Below are 22,627 nucleotides of genomic sequence, written 5' to 3'. Positions count from 1 at the left end.
CTTTCCATTTCTCTTTGGATTTCTTTCTTCCTCGCCCTTTCTTTGCCCCTCTCTCGCGACTTCTCTTTTTATCTCTTTTGTTTCTCACGCTCTCTCCCTCTCTCTCTTTTTCTTTCTTTGTCCCACCCTCTCTCCTTTTCCCTCCCTCTTTCTCTTATTTCTTTATCTCTCTTTTTCTTTCTCTTTAATCTACTAGTCCGGCCCCCGACAGAATGTTTGTTCTATTGTGGGGCCCCCGAGTTAAAATGAGTTTGACCCCCCTGCTGTAGTTATTGTGTTAAAACAAAAGTCACCGAGGAACTTTTTAAATCTAATTACAAAATCTAAAAAAAGTAGCTTTTGGGTTTCTTTGCAGAAGTTTAAAGTTCCTTAGTTCCTTTCAAAAACATTTTTATAAAAAATAAAAATCCAAAGCAGAAAGACTTTTAAATCATTAAATTAATCGTTTGAATTCATTTTTGAATGTTTTCTTTCCATAATTTTCTCGCTATAAGTAAACTATTGGAAGTCAATTTAATTGTTTTGTTTTTCCCAAATGCACAGTAGATACACACTGCTAGAAATCAAATCTTAGTGAAGGAAATAAACAGGGTTGGGAGGGGTTACTTTAACTCACAGGTGTCAAAGAGGCGGCCCGCGGGCCAGATCAGGCCCGCTAAGGGGTTAAATCCGGCCCGCGAGACACCACTCAGAGAAGCGCAAGAGAAAAACAAGCTGCAGGTTGAAATAGGTCAACTTGATGTAGCCAAAGCCAGCTGCCTCGCACAAAGACACTGTACTTGTATTTCTCTTTCTCTCTCTCTCTCTCTTTTTTTCTTTCTTTCTTTCTTTCTTTCTTTCTATTTCTTTCTCTTTCTTTCCTTCTTTCCTTCTCTCTTTCCTTCTCTCTTTCTTTTTTCTTTCCTTCTCTCTTTCTTTCTTTCTTTCCTTCTCTCTTTCTTTCTTTCTTTCCTTCTCTCTCTTTCTTTCTTTCCTTCTCTCTCTCTTTCTTTCTTTCTTTCTTTCTTTTCCACCCTTTTTTCCCCACTCTCTGTGTCTCTCTTTTTCTCTTCCTTTGTTGCTCTTTGTCTCTTTCTCTCTGTGTCTTTTAACCTCTTTTGCTCTAACTTCCTTTTTCCCTTTTCCCTCTTCTCTTTCTCTTCCTACCCTTTGCGCCTTCTTTTCTCTTTTCTCTCCTTCTGTCTTTCTATTTCTCTTTGGTTTTCTTTCTTCCTCTTGCTTTCTTTTCCCTCTCTCACGACTTTTTATCTCTTTTGTTTCTCACGCTCTCTCCCGCTCTCTCTTTTTCTTTCTTTGTCCCGCCCTCTCTCCTTTTCCCTCCCTCTTTCTCTTATTTCTTTATTTCTCTTATTTCTTTCTCTTTGATCTACTAGTCGGGCCCCCGAGAAAATGTTTGTTCTATGGTGTGGCCCCCGAGTTCAAATGAGTTTGACACCCCTGCTTTAACTGGATTACTTTCAATTACTTTTGGATGACTCCAATCCCAGAAATGCTAATAAAAGACAAAAGAAACTAAATATGAATAAAATGACTCAATTTTGTGCAAGCTTGGGGAGTAACGGAATACATGGAACGGCAAAAATGATGTTGGCAAGCTGTTTGGACTTATTTTCATTTTGTTTCTGTCGCATTTGATGTTAGTTTTGCCGGAGATCAAAGAGATCAAAGCCAGGAGAGAAAACTTACCACGTGTTGTGAGTCATCATTTTATTCATATTTCGTTTCTTTTGTCTTTTATTAGCATATTTGGTATTGGAGTCATCCAAAAGTAATTGAAAGTACCGTATTTTCCGCACTATAAGGCGCACCTAAAAGCCTTTATTTTTTTCAAAAGCTGACCATGCGCCTTATAATACAGTGCGCCTTATATATGGATCGATATTAGGTCGCAAAGTCTTGCAACTAATGCAAAGCAGCCGCAGACTAGATTTTCCCCCGAACGCCAAGTAGTCTGCGGTGTATGCTGGGATTTATTTACCGGCGTTTCATTGGCTAACTAATGTGTCAATCATCATTTGAATCGATCACTATTGGCTAAAGTTATTCGGAGGTAAAGGGGGCGGATCCTTTTTATCATTTACAGGCTCGCATAGGCTAAAGGGGTGAAACAAAGCCTGCAATTGGCCGAAAAAGATGTGTCAATCATCAGTTGAATCGATCACTATTGGCTAAAGTTATTCTGAGGTAAAGAGTGCGGATCCTTTTGAACATTTACAGGCTGGCATAGGCTTAAGGGGCAAAACAAAGCCTGCAATTGGCCGAAAAAGATGAATGTGAATCACACGTTGGATTGCATAGAGAAAACATTTTTTACTATTCTGTATTTGTAAATATTTTACTCTCCTGGATTTACTACACTCTCGGTTGTAAGACGACCATGGTTACGTATCATTATTGAACGTGATGGCTGCAAGAGAACTTAGGTGAGCTATGCGGCTTTATATTTTCCCAGTATCTTGTTTTAGAACGATCTTGATGTTTCTGTGACGAGTCTATTTTTAAACTCAATTCAATTCAAAGTGTTTATTGTCATATGCACGGTAAAGAACCCCGTTTCCCTGCACAATAAAATTCTTACTTTGCTGTCCACACAGTTGCCAGCAAAAAATAAAATGGAAACTGAGAAATGTTTGTTTGGTGACATCGTACAGACACTGTTTCCGTACATGTCTGAGACACGTATTTGCTTCTTTGCAGGCTAAGGTGGTAATAAGTTTGACTGAACTATCTGACTGTTTCGTCGACGTTCCCATTGTAGCGCCTTATTATCCGGTGCGCCTTATGTATGGAAAATATAGGGCCAAAAACTATTTTTGGGGGGTGCGCCCTGTAACCCGGTGCGCCTTATAGTGCGAAAAATACGGTAATCAAGTTAAAGCAGGGGTGTCAAACGGGCAGCCCGCGGGCCGGATCAGGCCCGCTAAGGGACTAAATCCGGCCCGCGAGTCAACGCTCGGAGAAGTGCAAGAGAAAAATGAGCTGCAGGTTGAAATATATCCACTTAATGTTGCCAAAGCCAGGTGCCTCTCACAAACGCTGTACTTGTATCTCTCTTTCTCTCTCTCTCTCTCAATCTTCCTTCCACTCTTTATCTCTCTCTCTTTCACTAGCCCCGTCTCTCTTTTTCTCTTTCTTTGTTCCTCTTTGTCTCTGTATTTTTACCTTATTTCACTCTAACTTCCTTTTCTCTCTATCTATCTCTCTCTTGCTTTCCCCTTCTCTCTTTCTCTCCTTCTCTTTTCTCTCATTGTCTCTTTCTATTTCTCTTTAGATTTTGTTCTCTCTCTCTCTTTCTTACCCCTCTCTCACTATTTCTCTTTTTATCTATTTTGTTTCTCACGCTCGCTCTCTCTTTCTTTTCTCTCTCTTTCTCCCTTTCTCTCCTTCTTTGTCCCACCCTTTCTACTATTCTCTCCCTCTCTTTCTCTTATTTCTTTTTCTCCTTTTTCGTTCTCTCTAATCTACTATTCCGGCCCCCGAGAGAATGTTTGTTCTCTCGTGTGGCCCCCGGGTTAAATTGAGTTTGACACCCCTGAGTTAAAGTAACCCTACCCAACCCTGCTCATAACCACAAACTCAACACACAGTAGCCATTTCTATTGCCCGGATTTCGAAATGGCTTTGCATACTGCCATGCTACCTGGAAAGAAGAAAGGGATTGCCCGGTTAATGAGTAGCTTTAGCAACCTTTGTGCTTCTTGGGACTTCTCGGGCAAGTTGTTTGAAGCTTCTTGCTCCGTCCTCAGATATAAACTTGGCTTTGAACAGAAATACTCTGGAGATGGGTTGTTAGTAAAGGGTACGCTTAGAAGGAGAAGGCAAAATATCCATGGCAGCGTCTGGCGGGTCCCTGTCACAGTATGTACGCTCTGAATGGTACGGGTCTTCGGTCTTTCAGAGATGACCTTCATCAGAAAAAAGTTATCGAAAGGTTAGTTCTCTTTTATTTGGTTTTGATTTGAAGAATGTTGTTTTTATCGCATGTCAGGACACGGAAGTAACTGTAATTTTCCTTACGGGTCTGAGCGTTCACCAAAGTCGGTGAGCAACACTTGAAACAACAGTGAGCAACAGCAATCCCAAGTGTGGCAACTAATCCATTATCAAACATGCCCAAAACTTGACATCAAGTTACATTTTGCTGAGTTTCCGGCAATGCGAAATTATTTTTCTCTTTTGAATGAATTGACTCATGTACTATTGCAAAGGTTGTACGTCCTACAAAAGTCATTTGTTTTTACAACAATTCTTTCACAAGATATCCATTTCTTTTTATTTCCTGATGTATTTTGTCGCATAATATTAACATTTTTGGGGGCTTATTTAGTCGCTTGTAAGATACAGAACTGTACTTAATCACATTTTTTAGTGGAAGTACAATGTTGGCAACAAGATTCACTTGATATCATTGGAAATTATTTGAATGCAACACAAACTTTTTCTTCTTTTTTCCCTGTTTTTTTTCTACTTATTTTTAAAATTCCTTTAAAAAAAATCTCATTGTGTTTTTTTTTTCCGAGCTGTTACTTTTTTCTTTTTGTTCTCTATTTACTTTTTTCCTACATTTCTATCTTTTCTTTTTTTCTGGCTCTTTTCTACATTTTTCCTTCTTTTTTCTCTTCCTTTTGTTTCTTTTTTTTCTCAGCTTTTCACTACTTTTTCATTTTGGTATTTTTTTTTTTTTTGTTCTATTTCTCCCTGTGTGCATAATTTTAGATAATATTTAGTCATGTTGGGATTAAAGAAGCAAAAACAACCCGAAGAGCCATTTAGGACTCGAAAGAGCCGGTTCCTTTTAGTGAGCCGAGCCGAAGAAGCCGGTTTCTCGACAAACTCTACTAACTTCACTCAACTTCGTTCTACTTCGACTTTTTTCTTTTTGTTCTCTATTTACTTTTTTCCTACATTTCTTTCTTTTCTTTTGTCTGTCTTTTTCCTAAATTTTTCCTTCTTTTTTTCTCTTCCTTTTGTTTCTTTTTTTTCAGCTTTTCACTACTTTTTCATTTTGGTATTTTTTTCTTTTTTGTTCTATTCCCTCCTTCTTTTAAGTCATTTTGTGCATCATTTTACACAATATTTGGTCATGTTGGGATTAAAGAAGCAATATGTCACGAGGTGGAAGGGGTGACCGGACCAGAACGGAGGCAGGAGGCAGGAAGGGAGAACTCAATTGCGTACGATCAAAGCTTTTATTTACCAAAATAAAAGTTGTCCAAAAACTCCGGGACAAAACAGAACAAAAACATTCTTACACTCAGAATGGTCAGGTACAGGTTTCCTCCGACTTAAACTAAACAGGACAAGGCATAACAGAACAGAAAAGGTGTATGAGCCAACCCCCGCAATACCCACAACCCAACCTTAAATAGCAGCCACGCAATTAGCTGATCTGCTTCAGCTGGTGCCCAGGGGGGCGGGGCAGACCGGTCGCCACGGCGACCATGACACAATAACAACCTGAAGAGCCGTTTAGGACCCGAACGAGCCGGTTCCTTTTAGTGAGCCGAGCCGAAGAAGCCGGTTCTCGACAAACTCTACTAACTTTACTCAACTTCGTTCTACTTTGACTCGACTTCAAAATACCGCATTTAGGACACAACGTCAGGGGAACCCTTGTATTTTTACCTTCATGCACTGTAACTTTGACTTAAGTCGCTTCTTAATTAGTAATTTTGAGCCCTCGTTTTTGTGCGCTGGCTAGATTTTCTTGTGCGCTGAGAAGGTGCGAGCAGTGCGCAATTGCGCATGCGCGCAGCTCAAAGGGAAAACTGCCTGTGAGTGTCAGATGTTAATGATTTATGGCCTTACAGTATGTGCTGTGGAGCTTTCAGACTAATGCTTAGCCAGCTCGGCTGGAAACCGCCTGGAAGTATTTGATTTGATTCCCCAACGGTGAAATCACCAAGGCATTGGTCTTTTGGTTAGCGCTAAATAAAATGTCTTTATGTTTTTCCGTGGCAGACCATTATGTAAGTCACAGGTGTTAAACAGGCGGCCCACGGGCCATATCAGGCCCGCTAAGGGATTGAATCCGGCCCGCGAGACAACACTCAGAGAAGCGCAAGAGAAAAACATGCTGCAGGTTGAAATATGTCGACTTGATGTTGCCAAAGGGCCTCTCACAAAGACACTGTAGTTATATTTATTCCTCTCTCTCTTTCTGTCTCTCTCTTTCTCTCTCTTTTTCACCCCTTTTCTCCCACTCTTCCTTTGTTGCTCTTTGTCTCTTTCTCTCTCTATGTCTTTTGACCTCTTTTGCTCTAACTTCCTTTTTTCTTTTTCGCTCTTTTCTCTTTCTCTCTTCATACCCTTTGCGCTTTCTTTTCTCTTTTCTCTCCTTCTGTCTTTCTATTTCTCTTTGGATTTCTTTCTTCTTCTCCCTTTCTTTTCCCCCTCTCTCACGACTTTTTATGTTTTGTTTATCACGCTTTCTCCCTCTCTTTCTTTTTCTTTCTTTCTCCCACTCTCTCTCCTTTTCCCTCCCTATTTCTCTTTTATTTATCTTTTTCTTTTAATCTACTAGTCCGGCCCCTGACAGAATGTTTGTTCTATCGTGTGGCCCCCGAGTTAAAATGAGTTTGACACACCTGATGTAAGTTGATAAAAACATTGAATTTGAATTGAATACTATTCCAAACTAGGGAATGAAATATAATGGCAGTTCTTTAATAACTAATCATTTAATCAATCTGTGAATAAATACAGCATATCCTGAGTACTTGCGTCATAAACAGGGTTGGGTAGGGTTACTTTAACTGGATTACTTTCAATTACTTTTGGATTACTCCAATACGAAATATGCTAATAAAAGACAAAAGAAACTAAATATGAATAAAATGACTAAATTTTGTGCAGGCTTAGGGAGTAACGGAATACATGGAACGGCAAAAATGATGTTGGCAAGCTGTTTTGATTGATTTTCATTTTGTTTCTGTCGCATTTTATGTCCGTTTTGCCGGACGTTGCATGTTGTGCTAAAATGCTAATTCCCCTTATAGAGATCAAAGAGATCAAAGCCAGCAGAGAAGCTTACCACGTGTTGTGAGTCATCATTTTATTCATATTTAGTTTCTTTTGTCTTTTATTAGCATATTTGGTATTGGAGTCATCCAAAAGTAATTGAAAGTAATCCAGTTAAAGTAACCCTACCCAACCCTGGTCATGAAATGTCATCGTACGATGCAGTGTACATGACAAACTTGGAAAATGAGTAAACAAGATGTTGCTTCTCTGAGCTGGAAGTGAACCTTCACCTACAAGTTCAACTACCCAACAGGTCGCTCTGAACCTACCTGACTATGTTATTCTGCTCAACTCTATTCTTTGATCCAAATGTTTTATGCAAATGTTGTTTCCTTAATTTTCCAAAAGAACTTGAAATATAGAGTGCTTCAAATGCAAAATTTGGAAAAAAAAACTTTTCATTTAAATGATTTTAAAAACTTTATTTTTTTAAATTATATTGCCATTCTTTTAATGTATCACACATACTCCACCAGGGTCCCTATTGGTGTCACAGACCAGAAACGGACACAGGACCCAATAGCGCTCGTTTTCTCCGTTTTTATTAATAAAGAGGGAGAGCAGGGCTTGCTTCCTCGATCCGATGGCTGACGGACCAGGGGAGCGGGCGATGCGGAAGTGAGACAAGCGGGAATTAAAATTCGTTGACCGGGACTGGAGAGCAAAGGCGGTGTCAAGTTCGGAAACGAGGTCGGTAACAGGAGGCAGGCAGGTAACGGGGCAAAACAGATCGGGTAACAGGCAGGCAGAACGGGGCAAAGTCAGGTCCGGAAACAGGCTAGGAACAAAGATCAGGCAGAGAAAAGCAGGGCAGGAACAGAGTCAGACGAAAAGGCTTACTGAGCTGGTGGCAACAGTTTGCATAACGATCTGACGGCTTCCTCTTGGAAGCCGGGGGTTTAAAAAGAGAGCATCAGCCAATCAGATGTCCGGGCTGTTGGCGCCAATCAAACAGTCGCAGGTGCTCTCAATCGCTAATCATGACAATTGGAGCCCTCGCTTTGAGTTTCATGTGATATTTGTTATTTTCATCTCTATTTTAAAGCTCAGGTCTAAACCTATTTTTGTGTCACCAGCTACTAATTGAACATGAGCTAACAATACATTGGGGTTACTTATTTACCCACATTCTAAACATTTATTTACTTAAATGAGAAATATCCACCGGCTATAGACCATCTCACAATTAATTGCAGACAGTGAATAATTCTATCTTATATTTTTCATGCAATGCTTAATCTTATTAAATCAAAGTTTTTTTTCTTTTTGAGCCAAATCTCAGATGAAAACAGGTTTATATTGCATCTTAATCCATAACAAAGAAATTACATATTGAAATGCAATGTTTAGACCTTTTGGTGTCCACACACCAGATTATTCACAGGAAATATTTTTTAATTTGTTTTTAAAATAAACACCATTTTGATTCATAGTTATCAATTTTGCAATACTGGACTAAGGGTCATGTTTTCAATATTGTTAATCAGTGAGGATCACGCAATACAAACAAAACAAATGAGAAATTTAGTCATGAGACAAAAACAATAAAAAAAATCATACCCTATTGGTGGATGATTGTGCTTATTTTATGTGTATTTGTTCTTGTTTGTGGTTTTTTAACTAGTATTCCCCATTAAATAAGAAAATGTATAGTTAAAAGAGGAAAAATCATCTTATCTTGCAGATGGTATATAGTTTTCTCATTTTTAAAATGTACAAAATGGTATACCATTTAGAAGCACTGGTTTGTCAAATTTTAAAAGGGATATTTTTAGCTAATAACTCGCAAGATAAGACAAATTTGCTTATTTTATGGATATTTTTTTATTATTTTTTTTGTCAAAGAACAAGATAAAACATCTTAGAACAAAACGAAATTAGTAAAATATTCTGCCAATTAAATAAGTATTTGTTTTTGCCGTGAAAAAAGTGAGCGATGACCCAAATATTATTTCAAGTTTGACAACTGTGCCTTGTACAGTGGAACCTCGGTTCTCCACCAAAATCCGTTCTCCAACCCTGTTCGAAAAGCGGTTTGTTCCAACACCGAAATCATTTTTCCCATTACAAATAATGTAAATCGTTTTAATCTGTTCCAACACCCTGAATGTTTACCTTGAATGTTTAATGTAAACATAAAGCTAACCCAGGCTAATCGTACGTTAGCGTTCGTAATCTTCCGTACAAAACATTACGCTAACATGAATGTGTAAATTTTTTAAAAAAGGATAAAGAAAAGAATTATGAATAGGATTTTTTACCCTTGTGGTGGTCAGCAGAAGGCGCAGGTGGACGGTGGAGAGGGATGGAGGAGGGAGGAAAATGATTGTTTGGAAGGAGAGTCCCCTTCCATAAAAACTTCGGGGAGCTCTTCTGTCTGAGGGGTGCTCACACGTTAAAATCTATTTGCTAAGGATGTTCTTTTCTCTTAAAATATCTATCCAATGACACTTGCTTCTGCCTTCTTTTTAGCACTTTTCGGAAGTGGTTCATGACAGTGTCGTTAAAGTCATTGATAACTCTGGTGGCTGCAGCTTCATCGGTGTGGTGAAATTCTGTAACTCGGCCCATTTGCTACACATTTGTTTCATCTCGGACGCCCCCTAGTGTAGTGGAGGTGCAATTGCACCTGAGAAAATTAAAAGAAGTGAAAAAAAAAAGTGATGTGAAAGACGATACCACTGCACTACAGTTAGCCATAGCTGTTGTACCGGCGTTCGAACTCCGATTTTTGTTCAAACTACGAAGCGAGAATTTTTCGAATTTTTTGTTCGGACTCCGATTCGTCCGAACTGTGAGTCGTTCGAAAACCGAGGTTCCACTGTATTTTCATGCTGTTCTCGCTCTTTCAGATATCCTGGCAGATCAGAGCAGTCCATTGCTGCAAGACCCTGACATGTTTAGCAGCTATGCGGGCATGCAATACCCAAGCATGGAGCCGAGCGTTCCCGCACCATATTACTGCAGTCAGAATTATTATCCCCAGCACAATGGAGAGGACTGGTACTCCCATAGCGGCCTGTATGAACTCAGGAAAACAACAATGGATGTCAGCTATGATGGGGAAAGAGAGGATGTCTCCACTGTCATGCCGACTTTGTGCAAAAGAGCCCGGCACATGGGACACGTCGGTCGCATCAAAGGGGAAGAGCTATGTGTCGTGTGTGGAGACAAGGCGTCCGGCTACCACTATAATGCTCTCACCTGTGAGGGCTGCAAAGGTGAGGGATCGGAATTTGTGCAGTGTTCATTTTACCTGTGAAAAGTGATGGGTCCCGCATGCTCAAAAATCTATGGGTCCCAACCAATGTTCCCTGTAATTTTCCTTACGGGTCTGAGCGTACACACAAAGTCGGTGAGCAACGCTTGAAACAACAGTGAGCAACCATAATCCCAAGTGTGGCAAGATAATTAATGATCAAACATGTCCAAAACTTGACATCAAATTACATTTTGCTGAGTTTCCGGCAATGCAAAAAAAAAAAAAATTCTCTTTTGAATGAATTGACTAATGTGTTATTGCAAAGGTTGTATGGCCTACAAACGTCGTTTGTACTTACAATTCTTTCACAAGATATCCATTTCTTTTTATTTCCTGATATATTTTGTCGCATAATATTAACATTTTTGGAGGCTTATTTAGTCGGTTGTTAGATACAGAACTGTACTTAATCACATTTTTCAGTGGAAGTACAATGTTGGCAACAAGATTCACTATATATAATTGGAAATGATTTGAATGCAACACAAACTTTTTCTTCTTTTTTCCGTGTTTTTTTATACTTTTTTTTAATTCCTTTAAAAAAATCTAATTGTGTTACTTTTTTCTTTTTGTTCTCTATTGACTTTTTTCCTACATTTTTTTCTTTTCTTTTTTTCTGGCTTTTTTTCTACATCATTCCTTCTTTTTTCTCTTCCTTTTGTTTCTTTTTTTCTCAGCTTTTCACTACTTTTTCATTGGTATTTTTTTCTTTTTTGTTCTATTCCCCCATTCCTCTAAGTCATTTTGAGCATTATTTTACATAATATTTGGTCATGTTGGGATTAAAGAAGCAAAAACAACCTGAAGAGCCGTTTAGAACCCGAAAGAGCCGGTTCCTTTTAGTGAGCCGAGCCGAAGAAGCCGGTTCTCTACTAACTTTACTCAACTTCGTTCTACTTTTTCTGGCTTTTTTTGTAAATTTTTCCTTCTTTTTTTCTCTTCCTTTTGTTTCTTTTTTTTCTCAGCTTTTTACAATTTTTTCATTTTGGTATTTTTTTCTTTTTTGTTCTATTCCCCCCTTCCTTTAAGTCATTTTGTGCATAATTTTACATAATATTTGGTCATGTTGGGATTAAAGAAGCAAAAACAAACTGAACAGCCGTTTAGGACCCGAAAGACCCGGTTCCTTTTAGTGAGCTGAGCCGAAGAAGCCGGTTCTCGACAAAATCTACTAACTTTACTCAACTCCATTCTACCTCGACTCGACTTCAAAATACCGCAATTAGGACACAAGGTCAGAGGAACCCGTGTATTTTTACCTTCATGCACCGAACCTTTGACTTAAGTCGCTTCTTAATAAGTAATTTGAGCCCTCATTTTTGTGCGCTGGCTAGATTTTCTTGTGCGCTGAGAATGTGCGAGCAGTGCGCAATTGCGCACGCGCAGCTTAGAGGGAATACTGGTCCCAACAGAGATCTGTGGGTCCCCAAAATTTAATGTTATCGAGGTTGAAATTGTAAATCGGTGACAAATATATAATATAAATCTATATATTCATTCAGTTTTAATCATCACAGCTTATTGGTAATAAAAATCAGTTACCACTTCAAGATTTTTCAGTTCACAACAAGATTTTACATCATACAAACTGATATTGCTGAAATAATTATATTAATCTATATTCTTTTATTTATTTTCTTTCATCGAATCGTTGGCTTCAACACACGTGTTTTCCTTGCCTACGCGATCATCCGAAGAATTCATCTGTTTTTTTTCCTGCCGGAATTATTGCCTTCGTTATTACATTCTGCATTATGTTTCGACTTATTACTGACACTGAAGAAATTACCAATTTTGTGTTGATTTTCACCTAATACTAACTGTTTTTTCCGAGGCATACTCATATCTGTCGCGCTCCAGGGCTCCATGCCCTTTCAAACTGTCATATTTTCCCTTACAAAATACAAAAAAATCTTACACCAGATTTTTTTTCTAATGTGTTTATGTGGTTTAACATGTTATATTGTACATGTGTTTCCTTATATCATATATTGTTAATGAACATCTTGTTGTGAGACACTGAGTTGCTCGACATGAATGAGGTTTATTATAAAAAGAAGTTAAAATGAAGTCGCTTGGACGTTCACTGTAGAAGGAAAAAATACATGCAAATATAATTAAGTAGATCAATAATTCTTATTCAAATTATGAAATCATTTTCTGCATTAAATTATTGTTGGTAATATACTGATTAAAAGGCATCACCACAAACCTGTCTTTTTTCTTTTTCTCCTTTTACACTTCCTTTTTTTCTTAACTTCTTTATACAACATCATCATTCGTAATATAATGCATCAAAGCAAGTGAGCCGTTTGAGAGCCGGCTCTCTTTAATGAGTTGAGACGAAAAAGCCGGTTCTCTAAAAAGAGACGGACTTCCACCACAACAATGAGGTAATCTGGTTTCCGAAATCGGCGTGCAGACAAAAACTCGAACCGCGAGACCAAAACAACAATGGCGTATCTGCCTGACGAAAAGTTGAGTGCGGTAAATCTTTGTTAAAAAAAGCATCGGGTAATAATGACAATTTGGTGTCAAAACTTTGCGTCCCGGGGACGCACGTTGATTTGACACAATGCGTCCCCAGCAAAAATGATGCGTCTAGGACGCAGGGACGCGGGCAAACCAGAACACTGTTGTGGTAAAGTGGCAAGTAATTCCACACGGCCAAATTGAACAATGTCAAGAGCGACGTCTCTTCATTTGAATCGGAATAGATTCAGGTCCACCTCCTCCGCTTTCCACGGTGCTAGGTTCCCTCTCAACTTTCTGTGTAACAATACAGGAGAAACACGAGCTTCCTTGCATGGTTGCCAGTCATTGTGTGGAATCGTCAGAATGTTCTATAATTGTTTAAGATATCATTTTAACTCACTGTGTCTTTTGTTGTGTTAGGGGAAAAACTATAATATAAATTTACAACTTTATCTCTCGTCTCATCTCATTAGCTGCACCGCTTATCCTCAGTAGGGTCACGGGGGTGCCGGAGCCCATCCCAGAAATCATCGGGCAGTGGGCAGGGGACACCCTGAACTGGTTGCCAGCCAATCGCAGGGCACACAGGGACAGACAACTCGCTCGCTCATTCACACCTAGGGACAATTTGAACCGGCCAATCCACCTGAAATGCATGTCTTTGGAATGTGGGAGGAAACCGGAGTGCCCGGAGGAAACCCACGCAAAGCACGGGGAGAACATGCAAACTCCACAAAGGAGGTTCGATCTCATGACCTCAGAACTGTGCCGCACACGCGCTAACCACTGCGCCGCCGTGCTGCCCATTTTCAACTTTAGCGTTTACCAAATTGTTCGGATTAGTTATCTGACTCCATTAACCAAACACAAACTCTATCCTCCTAACAAACGCATGCTCGTTTTCTTAATTTAGGGAAACATTTTAAAAATTATTTCTCAAGTGAATTCCATCGAATTTTGCCGAATTATTATCGAATTAGTCTAATTAGTCTTGTCTAGCCCCCCATCTTTTCGTCTCTGCTCTTGTCTGTCTCTTTTCCTGTCCATCTCCCGGGTTCTGTCCTTTTGATACGTCGGGGCATCGGCCCCTCCCATGGGGCGTGTTGACTCCTCCCCTGGGTTGGGCCAGGTGCCAACGTCACCTCCTCCTCGCTGGAAGGCTTCTCACGTGGCCTCCACCCAGTCGCCACCCCCTCACCGAAAGACAAGACGCCGCCATGTCTGGAGGGCTCAAAACAAGAAAGCTTATCAGCTCATAACAAAACAAGGCCTAATTCCCTCGTCTGCGCCCCGGTATCAAAATTCCCCAGCCAAAACACTCGGACACTTCTAACGGCGCGACTTTCAGCCTTCTGTGAAAAATCCCCACTGCATTCAACAAAATTTAATTTGTATTATATTAAATCCCTTATAGTCAATTAAATAAAATAAAAAAATTCAATTTTTTTTCATTAAAGATACAATGTGTATTATTTTATGCCTCCAATAGGTTAAAAATCTGTTATTTATAAAAAATAAAAAATAAAAAATAAAAATAGTGATTTTAAAAAATGAACATAAATACGTGAACTATTATATTAACAAGCATTTTATTTAAATACTTGTCGGTTGAGAAATTTGTATTTATTTGAAATATACCGAGCCTCACCTTGTCAAGAACCGGAACCGGATCAGGACCCAAATGTGCTACGTTTCTCACCTAAGCTTTTATTTTACGGGAAATGGGGAGTCATGCATGTTAAGCAGCGGTCTGGCATGGAAAGACAGGAATCCAGAGACCGACGAGACCGATACCAATTGCCCGAGCAGATATCGGACATAATGGGGTCGATACCGAACAGGGCGGGACAGACAGGATTGATATTGAAACAGGATATAGAAATTAAACCGGACAAACTAGACGGGAACGAAAACTGGAGAGAATAATAAACAGGACAAAAATAGACAGGAACGAAACTGGAAACCGAAATTAAACAGGACAAAGTCAACGGGAGCAATACCGGACAGGAGATACCAACAGGAAACAGGAGTCAGAACGCACGTCCTGCGAGGCAGAGGTTCGTTGCCGGACTGACAAAGGAAGAATAGAATAGAATAGAATAGAATATACCTTTATTGTCATTGTTACAAAATGGGTTAACATATTGTGACAACGAAATTGGGCGTGACACTCCAGTTTCACACATTCACAGTGAGATAAAGAACCAAGAAGATAAAGGAACAGAGAAGATAAGGTTATAAAACAAGGAGGATAAGATTATAGTTATAATTTACACAATATTTAAACAAGAAATGTCGGCATGTAGGATGTCACATACAGTTTGGTATCGTAAGGGTTTGAGTGAGAGCACTGAGCTTAAATAGACGAAAAGCCAATCTGTCAATGAGTCGCAGCTGGCGCCACACGGGCGGGGCCAATTGGGCGCCATGGCAACCGTGACACACCTACAGCATACCTGTCAACCTCAGCCAATTACTTATCAATGATTGCATTTCCCCTTATTGAATAATAAACCTTACAAAAACATTGCTTCACTCACAACAAGAGTCTTTGTATAAGACTGCGACAATAATAGCTATCTATGATGACGTTGGATTAAAGCCAAAATGGGCATGATGGGATCAGTCTAACAAAAAAACAGTTTTTTTCCCGTAAAAAATTGTTATACGGCGTGCACAATTTAGAATAATCAAAAAATGTATCAAATACAGGAAAACATATAAGTTGACCGGTATGGTAGAGGGAGAATAAATAATTGTCTGCCATCTTGCTGCTGAGAGTACCCGTCAAAACAAAAACTTTACAAAAAGCCGCGAAAAAAAATGACAAGAAAAATGGTGCGGTTTAATCGTTTTGAGTGTTCATAGTTTGTATGCTTCCTTGTTCTTTTTTAACGCTTGTGTTTGGTTGCACAACACAATACAGAGATATCTGGTAGTCAAATAATACACAGTGTTCTTTTAAGTGGAAATTAACAATACACATAGTGGCTGGATTGTACAGTGGTTAGTACCTCTGAGCAGTGTTCCCTCTAAGCTGCGCGCGTGCGGAATTGCGCACTGATCGCACAATTGCGCACAAGAAAATCTAGCCAGCGCACAAAAGCGAGGGCTCAAAATTACTAATTAAGAAGCGGCTGAAGTCAGAGTTACAGTGCATGAAGGTAAAAATACACGGGTTCCCCCGACGTCGTGTCCTAAATGCGGTATTTTGAAGTCGAGGGCGAAGTAGAACGAAGTTGAGTAAAGTTAGTAGAGTTTGTCGAGAACCGGCTTCTTCGGCTCGGCTCACTAAAAGGAACTGGCTCTTTCGGGTCCTAAACGGCTCTTCAGGTTGTTTTTGCTTCTTTAATCCCAACATGACCAAATATTATGTAAAATTATGCACAAAATGACTTAAAGGAATCAGGGAATAGAACGAAAAAGAAAAAAATACCTAAATTAAAAAGTTGTGAAAAGCTGAGAAAAAAAGAAACAAAAGGAATAGAAAAAAAGAAGGAAAAATGTAGAAAAAAGCCAGAAAAAAAGAAAAGAATGAAATGTAGGAAAAAAGTCAATAGAGAACGAAAAGAAAAAAGTAACAGCTTGGAAAAAATAAACACAATTAGATTTTTTTTATTTTAAAGGAATTTTAAAAAAAGTAGAAAAAAACACGGAAAAAAGAAGAAAAAGTTTGTGTTGCATTCAAATAATTTCCAATCATACCAAGTCAATCTTGTTGCCAACATTGTACTTCCACTAAAAGTGTGATTAAATACAGTTGTGTATCGTGCAACCGACTCAATAAGCCCCCAAAATTGTTAGTATTATGCGACAAAAGATACCTGAAATAAAAAGAAATGGAAATCTTGTGAAAGAATTGTATAAACAAATGACGTTTGTAGGCCGTACAACCTTTGCAATAGTACATGAGTCAATTCATTCAAAAGAGAAAAATAATTTTGCATTGCCGGAAACTCATCAAAATGTAACTTGATGTCAAGTTTTGGACATTTTTGATGATGACTCAGTTGCCACACTTGGGATTGCCGTTGCTCACTGTTGTTTCAAGCATTGCTCACCGACTTTGTGTGAACGCTCAGACCCGTAAGGAAAATTACAGGGAACGTTGCCTCTGACTGATATTACAGAGGAGTGTGTATTGAACCTTTAAGTTTAAACATTTTGGAGGAGTGTACTTTTGAAGGTTTCTGTAAAAAAAGTCAGATCATTCGATTATTCTCCCTAGATCAGGGGTGTCAAACTTATTTTAACTCGGGGGCCACACGATAGAACAAACATTCTGTTGGGGGCCGGACTAGTAGATTCAAGAGAAAGAGAGATAAAGAAATAAGGGAAAGAGAGAGGGAAAAGGAGAGAGGGCGGGACAGAGAAAGAAAAAGAGAGAGAGGGAGGGAGCGTGAGAAACAAAAGATAAAAAGTCGTGAGAGAGGGGGAATAGAGGGAGAGGAAGAAAGAAATCCAAAGAGAAATAGAAAGACAGAAGGAGAGAAAAGGAAAATATGAAGTTAGACCCAAATATATTAATAAGACAAGGAGAGAGAAAGAGACAAAGAGCAACGAAGGAAGAGAAAAAGAGAGACACAGAGAGTGAAGGAGACAGAGAGTGGGAGGGAGAAGAGATGTGGGAGAGAGAGAGAGAGAGAGAGAAGGAGAGAGCGTGAGAAACAAAGGAGATAAAAAAGAGATGTCGTGAGAGAGGGGGAAAGAAAAGGAGAGGAAGAAAGAAATCCAAAGAGAAATAGAAAGACGGAAGGAGAAAAAGAGAAAAGAAAGCACGAAGGGTAGGAAGAGAGAAAGAGAAAAGGAAAAAATGAAGTCAGAGCAAGAGAAGTTAAAAAGACACAGAGAGAAAGAGACAAAGAGCAACAAAGGAAGAGAAAAAGAGGGACACAGAGAAAGAGACAGACAGAGAGTGGGAGAAAAGGGGTGGAAGAGAGGGAGAGAGAGAGAGAGAGAGAGAGAGAGAAAGAAAGAGAGAGAGAGAGAAATAAATACAAGTACGGTGTCTTTGTTCGAGGCACCAGGCTCAAGTGGACATATTTTAACCTGCAGCTTGTTTTTCTCTTGCGCTTCTCTGACTGTTGTCTCGCGGGCCGGATTCAATCCCTTAGCGGGCCTGTTCTGGCCCGCGGGCCGCCTGTTTGACACCTGTGCCCTAGATGGAGAATGTTATCATTTTTTAAAGGGTTAAATTACCTCTGGAAAATGCTAAATGGTGTAAACTCTGAAAGAATTCCCCTTGGTGCTAGTGCAATTACTTCATTTTCTCCTTTGTCCGCCGTATTAAGGTTTCTTTAGGCGGAGCATTACAAAGAATGCGGTATACAAGTGCAAAAGTGGAGGAAACTGCGAGATGGACATGTACATGCGAAGGAAATGCCAGGAATGTCGACTCAGAAAATGCAAGGAGATGGGCATGTTGGCAGAGTGTAAGTGTCTTCTATCATCCTATTTTCTCAGCAAAAGACAATTGAAGAAAGACGGGAAGAAAGGGAGAGAAAAAGAAAATCAGAGAGCAAGAGAGCGACAGAGATTGAGAAAGCGATCGAGAGAAGAGAGAGAGGGAGAAAAAGAATCAGAGATCGAGCGAGGGAAATAGATTAACAGGAAAAAATGAAAAACAGAGATCAAGAAACAGAAAAAAAATATATTTAGAGAGGAGAGAGAGAGGGAAAGAGAGAGAAACAAACAAAATAAGACAAAGACAGAGAGAGAATGAGAGTGAAAGCGGATAAAAAGAGAATCGGATATCGAGAGAGGGAACAGAGAAAAAGAGAATCAAAAAGAGAAACAGAGAAAATAATAATTAAAAAGGGGGGGAGAGGGAAAAAGAGGAACAGAGAGAAACAAAGAAAAAGAGAATCGGAGAGAGAGAAAGAATCAGATAGAGAGACATGGCAAAAGAGATATGAATAAAATAATCAGCAAAATAATTAAACAAAGTACAAGAGAATCAAGGAGAAAATAGAGATAATATAAAAAATAGAGAGATAGAAAGAGAGAGAGACATGGCGAGAGAGAGAGAGAGAGAGAGAGAGAGAGAATTGGAGAAATAGAGAGAAATAGAGAGAGAGAGAGAGAGAGAGAGAGAGAGAGAGAAGTAGAGAGAGGGGGAGAGGAAAATAGAGAGAAATAGAGAGAAATAGAGAGAAAGAGAGAGAGAAAAAGACAGATAAATAGAAAATAGAGAGAGAGAGAGAAATAGTGAAAGAGAGGGAGAGAGAAAGAGACAGAGACAGAGACAATTGGTCTTCTATGGACAGGAGTATGCCTTTCCAAATCATGTCCAATCAACTGAATATTCTCCACTCACATTATCTACTGTGAAAAACGCAGTACTTCATTTGTTGAGTGAAAAAATAACAAATAATTTAAAATAATTAGCAACGGATGCCTTGGTCAAGAAATAACAGCGGAAGGAATAATGCGTACAAAGCAAATTACAAATAAAAGGCAACTTGTCAAATCCTGTCAAAAGAAGGCAATCCGTTGCAGGATAAGGACTGCATTTTACTCTTGTGCTTTTGAACTATTTAGAATATCCAAAAAGAAAGTCCGAAACAAGCCGCATACTTCAAACTTCCATTGCTGTCGACTGCAGGCCTGCTGACGGAGATCCAGTGTAAATCCAAACGACTCCGAAAAAACATGAAGGCCTCCCCGGGACAGTCCACCGGAGATGAAACCGAGGCAGCAGACACCAAACAAGTCACATCAACCACCAAACAGCCAAAGTTAAAGGTATTTGACATACTCTGATCAATACGCTTATAATTTCTCAATTTTCAGAGTTCATTTTACCTCTGAAAAGTAATGGGTGCTAGGAATTTTTTTTTGGTTCCTTCTAATGCAGGGGTGTCAAACTCCTTTAAGCTCGGGGACTTGCATGCTCAAAAATCTATGGGTCCCAACCAGTGTTCCCTCTAAGCTGCGCACTGCTCGCACAATCTCAGCGCACAAGAAAATCAAGCCAGCGCACAAAAACGAGTGCTCAAAATTACTAATTAAGAAGCGACTTAAGTCAAAGTTACAGTGCATGAAGGTAAAAATACACGGGTTCCCCTGACGTTGTGTCCTAAATGCGGTATTTTGAAGTCGAGTCGAAGTAGAACGAAGTTGAGTAAAGTTAGTAGAGTTTGTCGAGAACCGGCTTCTTCGGCTCGGCTCACTAAAAGGAACCGGCTCTTTCGGGTCCTAAACGGCTCTTCGGGTTGTTTTTGCTTCTTTAATCCCAACATGACCAAATATTATGTAAAATTATGCACAAAATGACTTGAAGGAAGGGGGGAAAAGAACAAAAAAGAAAAAAATACCAAAAAGTAAGAGAAAAAAAGAAGGAAAAATTTAGAAAAAAGCCAGAAAAAAAGAAAAGAAAGAAACTTGGGAAAAAAGTAAATAGAGAACAACAGGAAAAAGTAACAGCTCGGAAAAAATAAACACAATGAGACTTTTTTTAAGAGGAATTTTTAAAAAAGTAGAAAAAAACACGGAAAAAAAGAAGAAAAAGTTTGCGTTGCATTTAAATAATTTCCAATTGTATCAAGTGAATCTTGTTGCCGACATTGTACTTCCACTAAAAAATGCGACTAAGTACAGTTCTGTATCTTGCAACCGACTAAATAAGTCCCCAAAAATGTTAATATTATGCGACAAATTTTCTGTGGAAAATTACAGGGAACGTTGGTCCCAACAGAGATCTATGGGTCCCCAAACTTTAGTGTTATCAAGGTTGAAATTGTAAATCAGCGACAAATATATAATATAAATCTATATATTCATTCAGTTTTAATCATCTCAGTTAATTGATAATGCAAAGCAGTTATCACTTCAGATTTTTCAGTTCACAAAAATATTGTACATTATACCTAATAATATTGCTGAAATATTATTTTATATATTCATGCAGTTTTAATCACTTCAGATTTTTCAGTTCATATATTCTTCGTGGTTTGCTGTCCTGCCACAGTTGCAATGCCCTCTCAATGTTCAATTCCAGCAACGGAATTTCCATAACTAATTTGTGGAATTCATTGTCGTTGTGCCGATCCAATGTGCTTTTCTGAAAGAAAAGAATCATATTGCGAAATGATTTATGCAATCCAGTTTTTTGTCACGCTGGGTGCACGCATCACAGAACATGTAACCTCCTCCTCATAGTGTAACCAGGAATATAATTGAGTCCATTTTGGCAGAAAAGTCCTTTTCTTGCTCAGAGTATTCTTTTGTTTATAATCTTTCGCCGAATCGTTCGCTTCAAAACACGTGTTTTCCTAGCCTTTGCGGTCTTCTGAAAAATTTCTCCGCCGTTTTTTCGTGCCGGAATTATTGCCGTTGTTAAGCAGTCGCAGGTGCTCTAAATCGGTAATCATGACAATTGCTGTATATATTGCACTTTCATAAGGAGATTTGTATACAGTAAGGGCAAATAGGCTCTGTTTTGTTCCATTGGGCACTAAAATCCCAACTACAAGACCCCCCAAACAACCTCCAAGTTAAATTTTTTAAGAATGTATCTAAACTATGCAAATATTGCTTCTAATTTGCATAAAACATCCTTAAAGACGCCACTTATGTCAATTATATGAGAGCAAGTCATTACCGTAAAATCCGGACTATGGAGCGCACCCGATTATAAACCTGATTATAAGCCGCACGCACCACATTTTGCGGATTCTATTGGTTTTGTCCTTACACAAGCCGCCCCGGTACATAAGCCGCACGCGCCAACATTTAAACATGTAACACAATCACAAGTTTATCCTAAACTTGACTTTAGGTGACGCGATTGTAATTGCAAATATAGTGCACAATCCATCTACCACAATCGGCAACATGAACGGAAAATGATACCGGTAGTTAGAATTTAATGCAAACTTTTAAAGTCCAGGTCCCGTTGAAAGTAATCCAACGAGAAAAATGTATATTTCCAAAGTTAAGGGTGGGGAAAATATATATCCACTATTGTCCGCTGCAACAACAAAGAGATTTAACTCAGCTTTATTTTATTCTCCTGGATTTACTAAACTCACGGATATAAGAGGACCACGGCTGCACATTATTATGAACACAACGACTTCGGTGAGCTACTCTGGCTATATATATTATCCCTGTATCTTGTTTCAGACTGAACTCGATGTTTCTGTGATAAGCGGTGCAGATAATGGATGGAATGGAGTGTCTATTTTTAAATTAGATTCAATTCCAAGTGTTTATTGTCATATATACAGTAAAGTTGCGAGCGAAAAAGAAAATAGAAACTAAGGAATGGTTGGCATTTCTTGAATCCCAAGACTTTAACCTTCCGAATGATGGAACGATGCATTTGAGTGACATCGTACGGACACCGCATCCGCACGTGTTCTCGACACGTATTTGCGTCTTTGCAAGCTTTGGGAATGTTAAGGGGGTAATAAGTTTGACTGAACTATCTGACTGTTTTGTCCACGTTCCCATTGTAGCGCCTTATAATCCGGTGCGTCTTATGTATGTCAAATATAGGACCAAAAACTAGTTTTTCGGGGTGCGCCCTATAACCCGGTGCGCCTTATAGTGCGGAAAATACGGTACATAAATTGTCCGCTTCACTGTATAAGCTGCAGGGCTGAACATTTGGGAAAAAAGTAGAGGCTTATAGTCCGGAATTTATTGTAATTGTGTTTCCTGCCCGTGTCCTTAGGAAAAAATCACCAAAGAGCAGCAGGCACTTCTGAACGTCATTGTTGATGCATACAACAGACATCAAATACCTCAAGAAGTAACCAAAAAACTGGTATAGTGTTTCCATTTGATCTTCTCTTAATACATATATTTTTTTTCTATTTCAAAAAAGGTAAATTGTTGATCAGTTCATTTCAAATTATTCTT

General features: G+C 39.0%; 1 protein-coding gene across 1 annotated transcript in view; it reads left to right on the top strand.

Moving 5' to 3' along the window:
- Window positions 1-22,627, top strand: part of nr1h4 (nuclear receptor subfamily 1, group H, member 4) — a 41,128-nt gene that overhangs the window by 12,891 nt on the left and 5,610 nt on the right. Inside the window, exons 3-6 of the mRNA XM_088339180.1 lie at window positions 9,876-10,244; window positions 18,052-18,192; window positions 19,365-19,504; window positions 22,440-22,532. Coding sequence (XP_088195306.1) covers window positions 9,876-10,244; window positions 18,052-18,192; window positions 19,365-19,504; window positions 22,440-22,532 — 743 coding nt within the window. The remainder of the gene's footprint in view (window positions 1-9,875; window positions 10,245-18,051; window positions 18,193-19,364; window positions 19,505-22,439; window positions 22,533-22,627) is intronic.

The sequence above is a fragment of the Urocampus carinirostris genome, chromosome 7 (assembly GCF_059441175.1).
Source record: "Urocampus carinirostris isolate Australia breed hairy pipefish chromosome 7, RoL_Ucar_1.0, whole genome shotgun sequence".
NCBI classification, from domain to species: domain Eukaryota; kingdom Metazoa; phylum Chordata; class Actinopteri; order Syngnathiformes; family Syngnathidae; genus Urocampus; species Urocampus carinirostris.
This window is presented reverse-complemented; position numbering and strand designations above follow the sequence as displayed.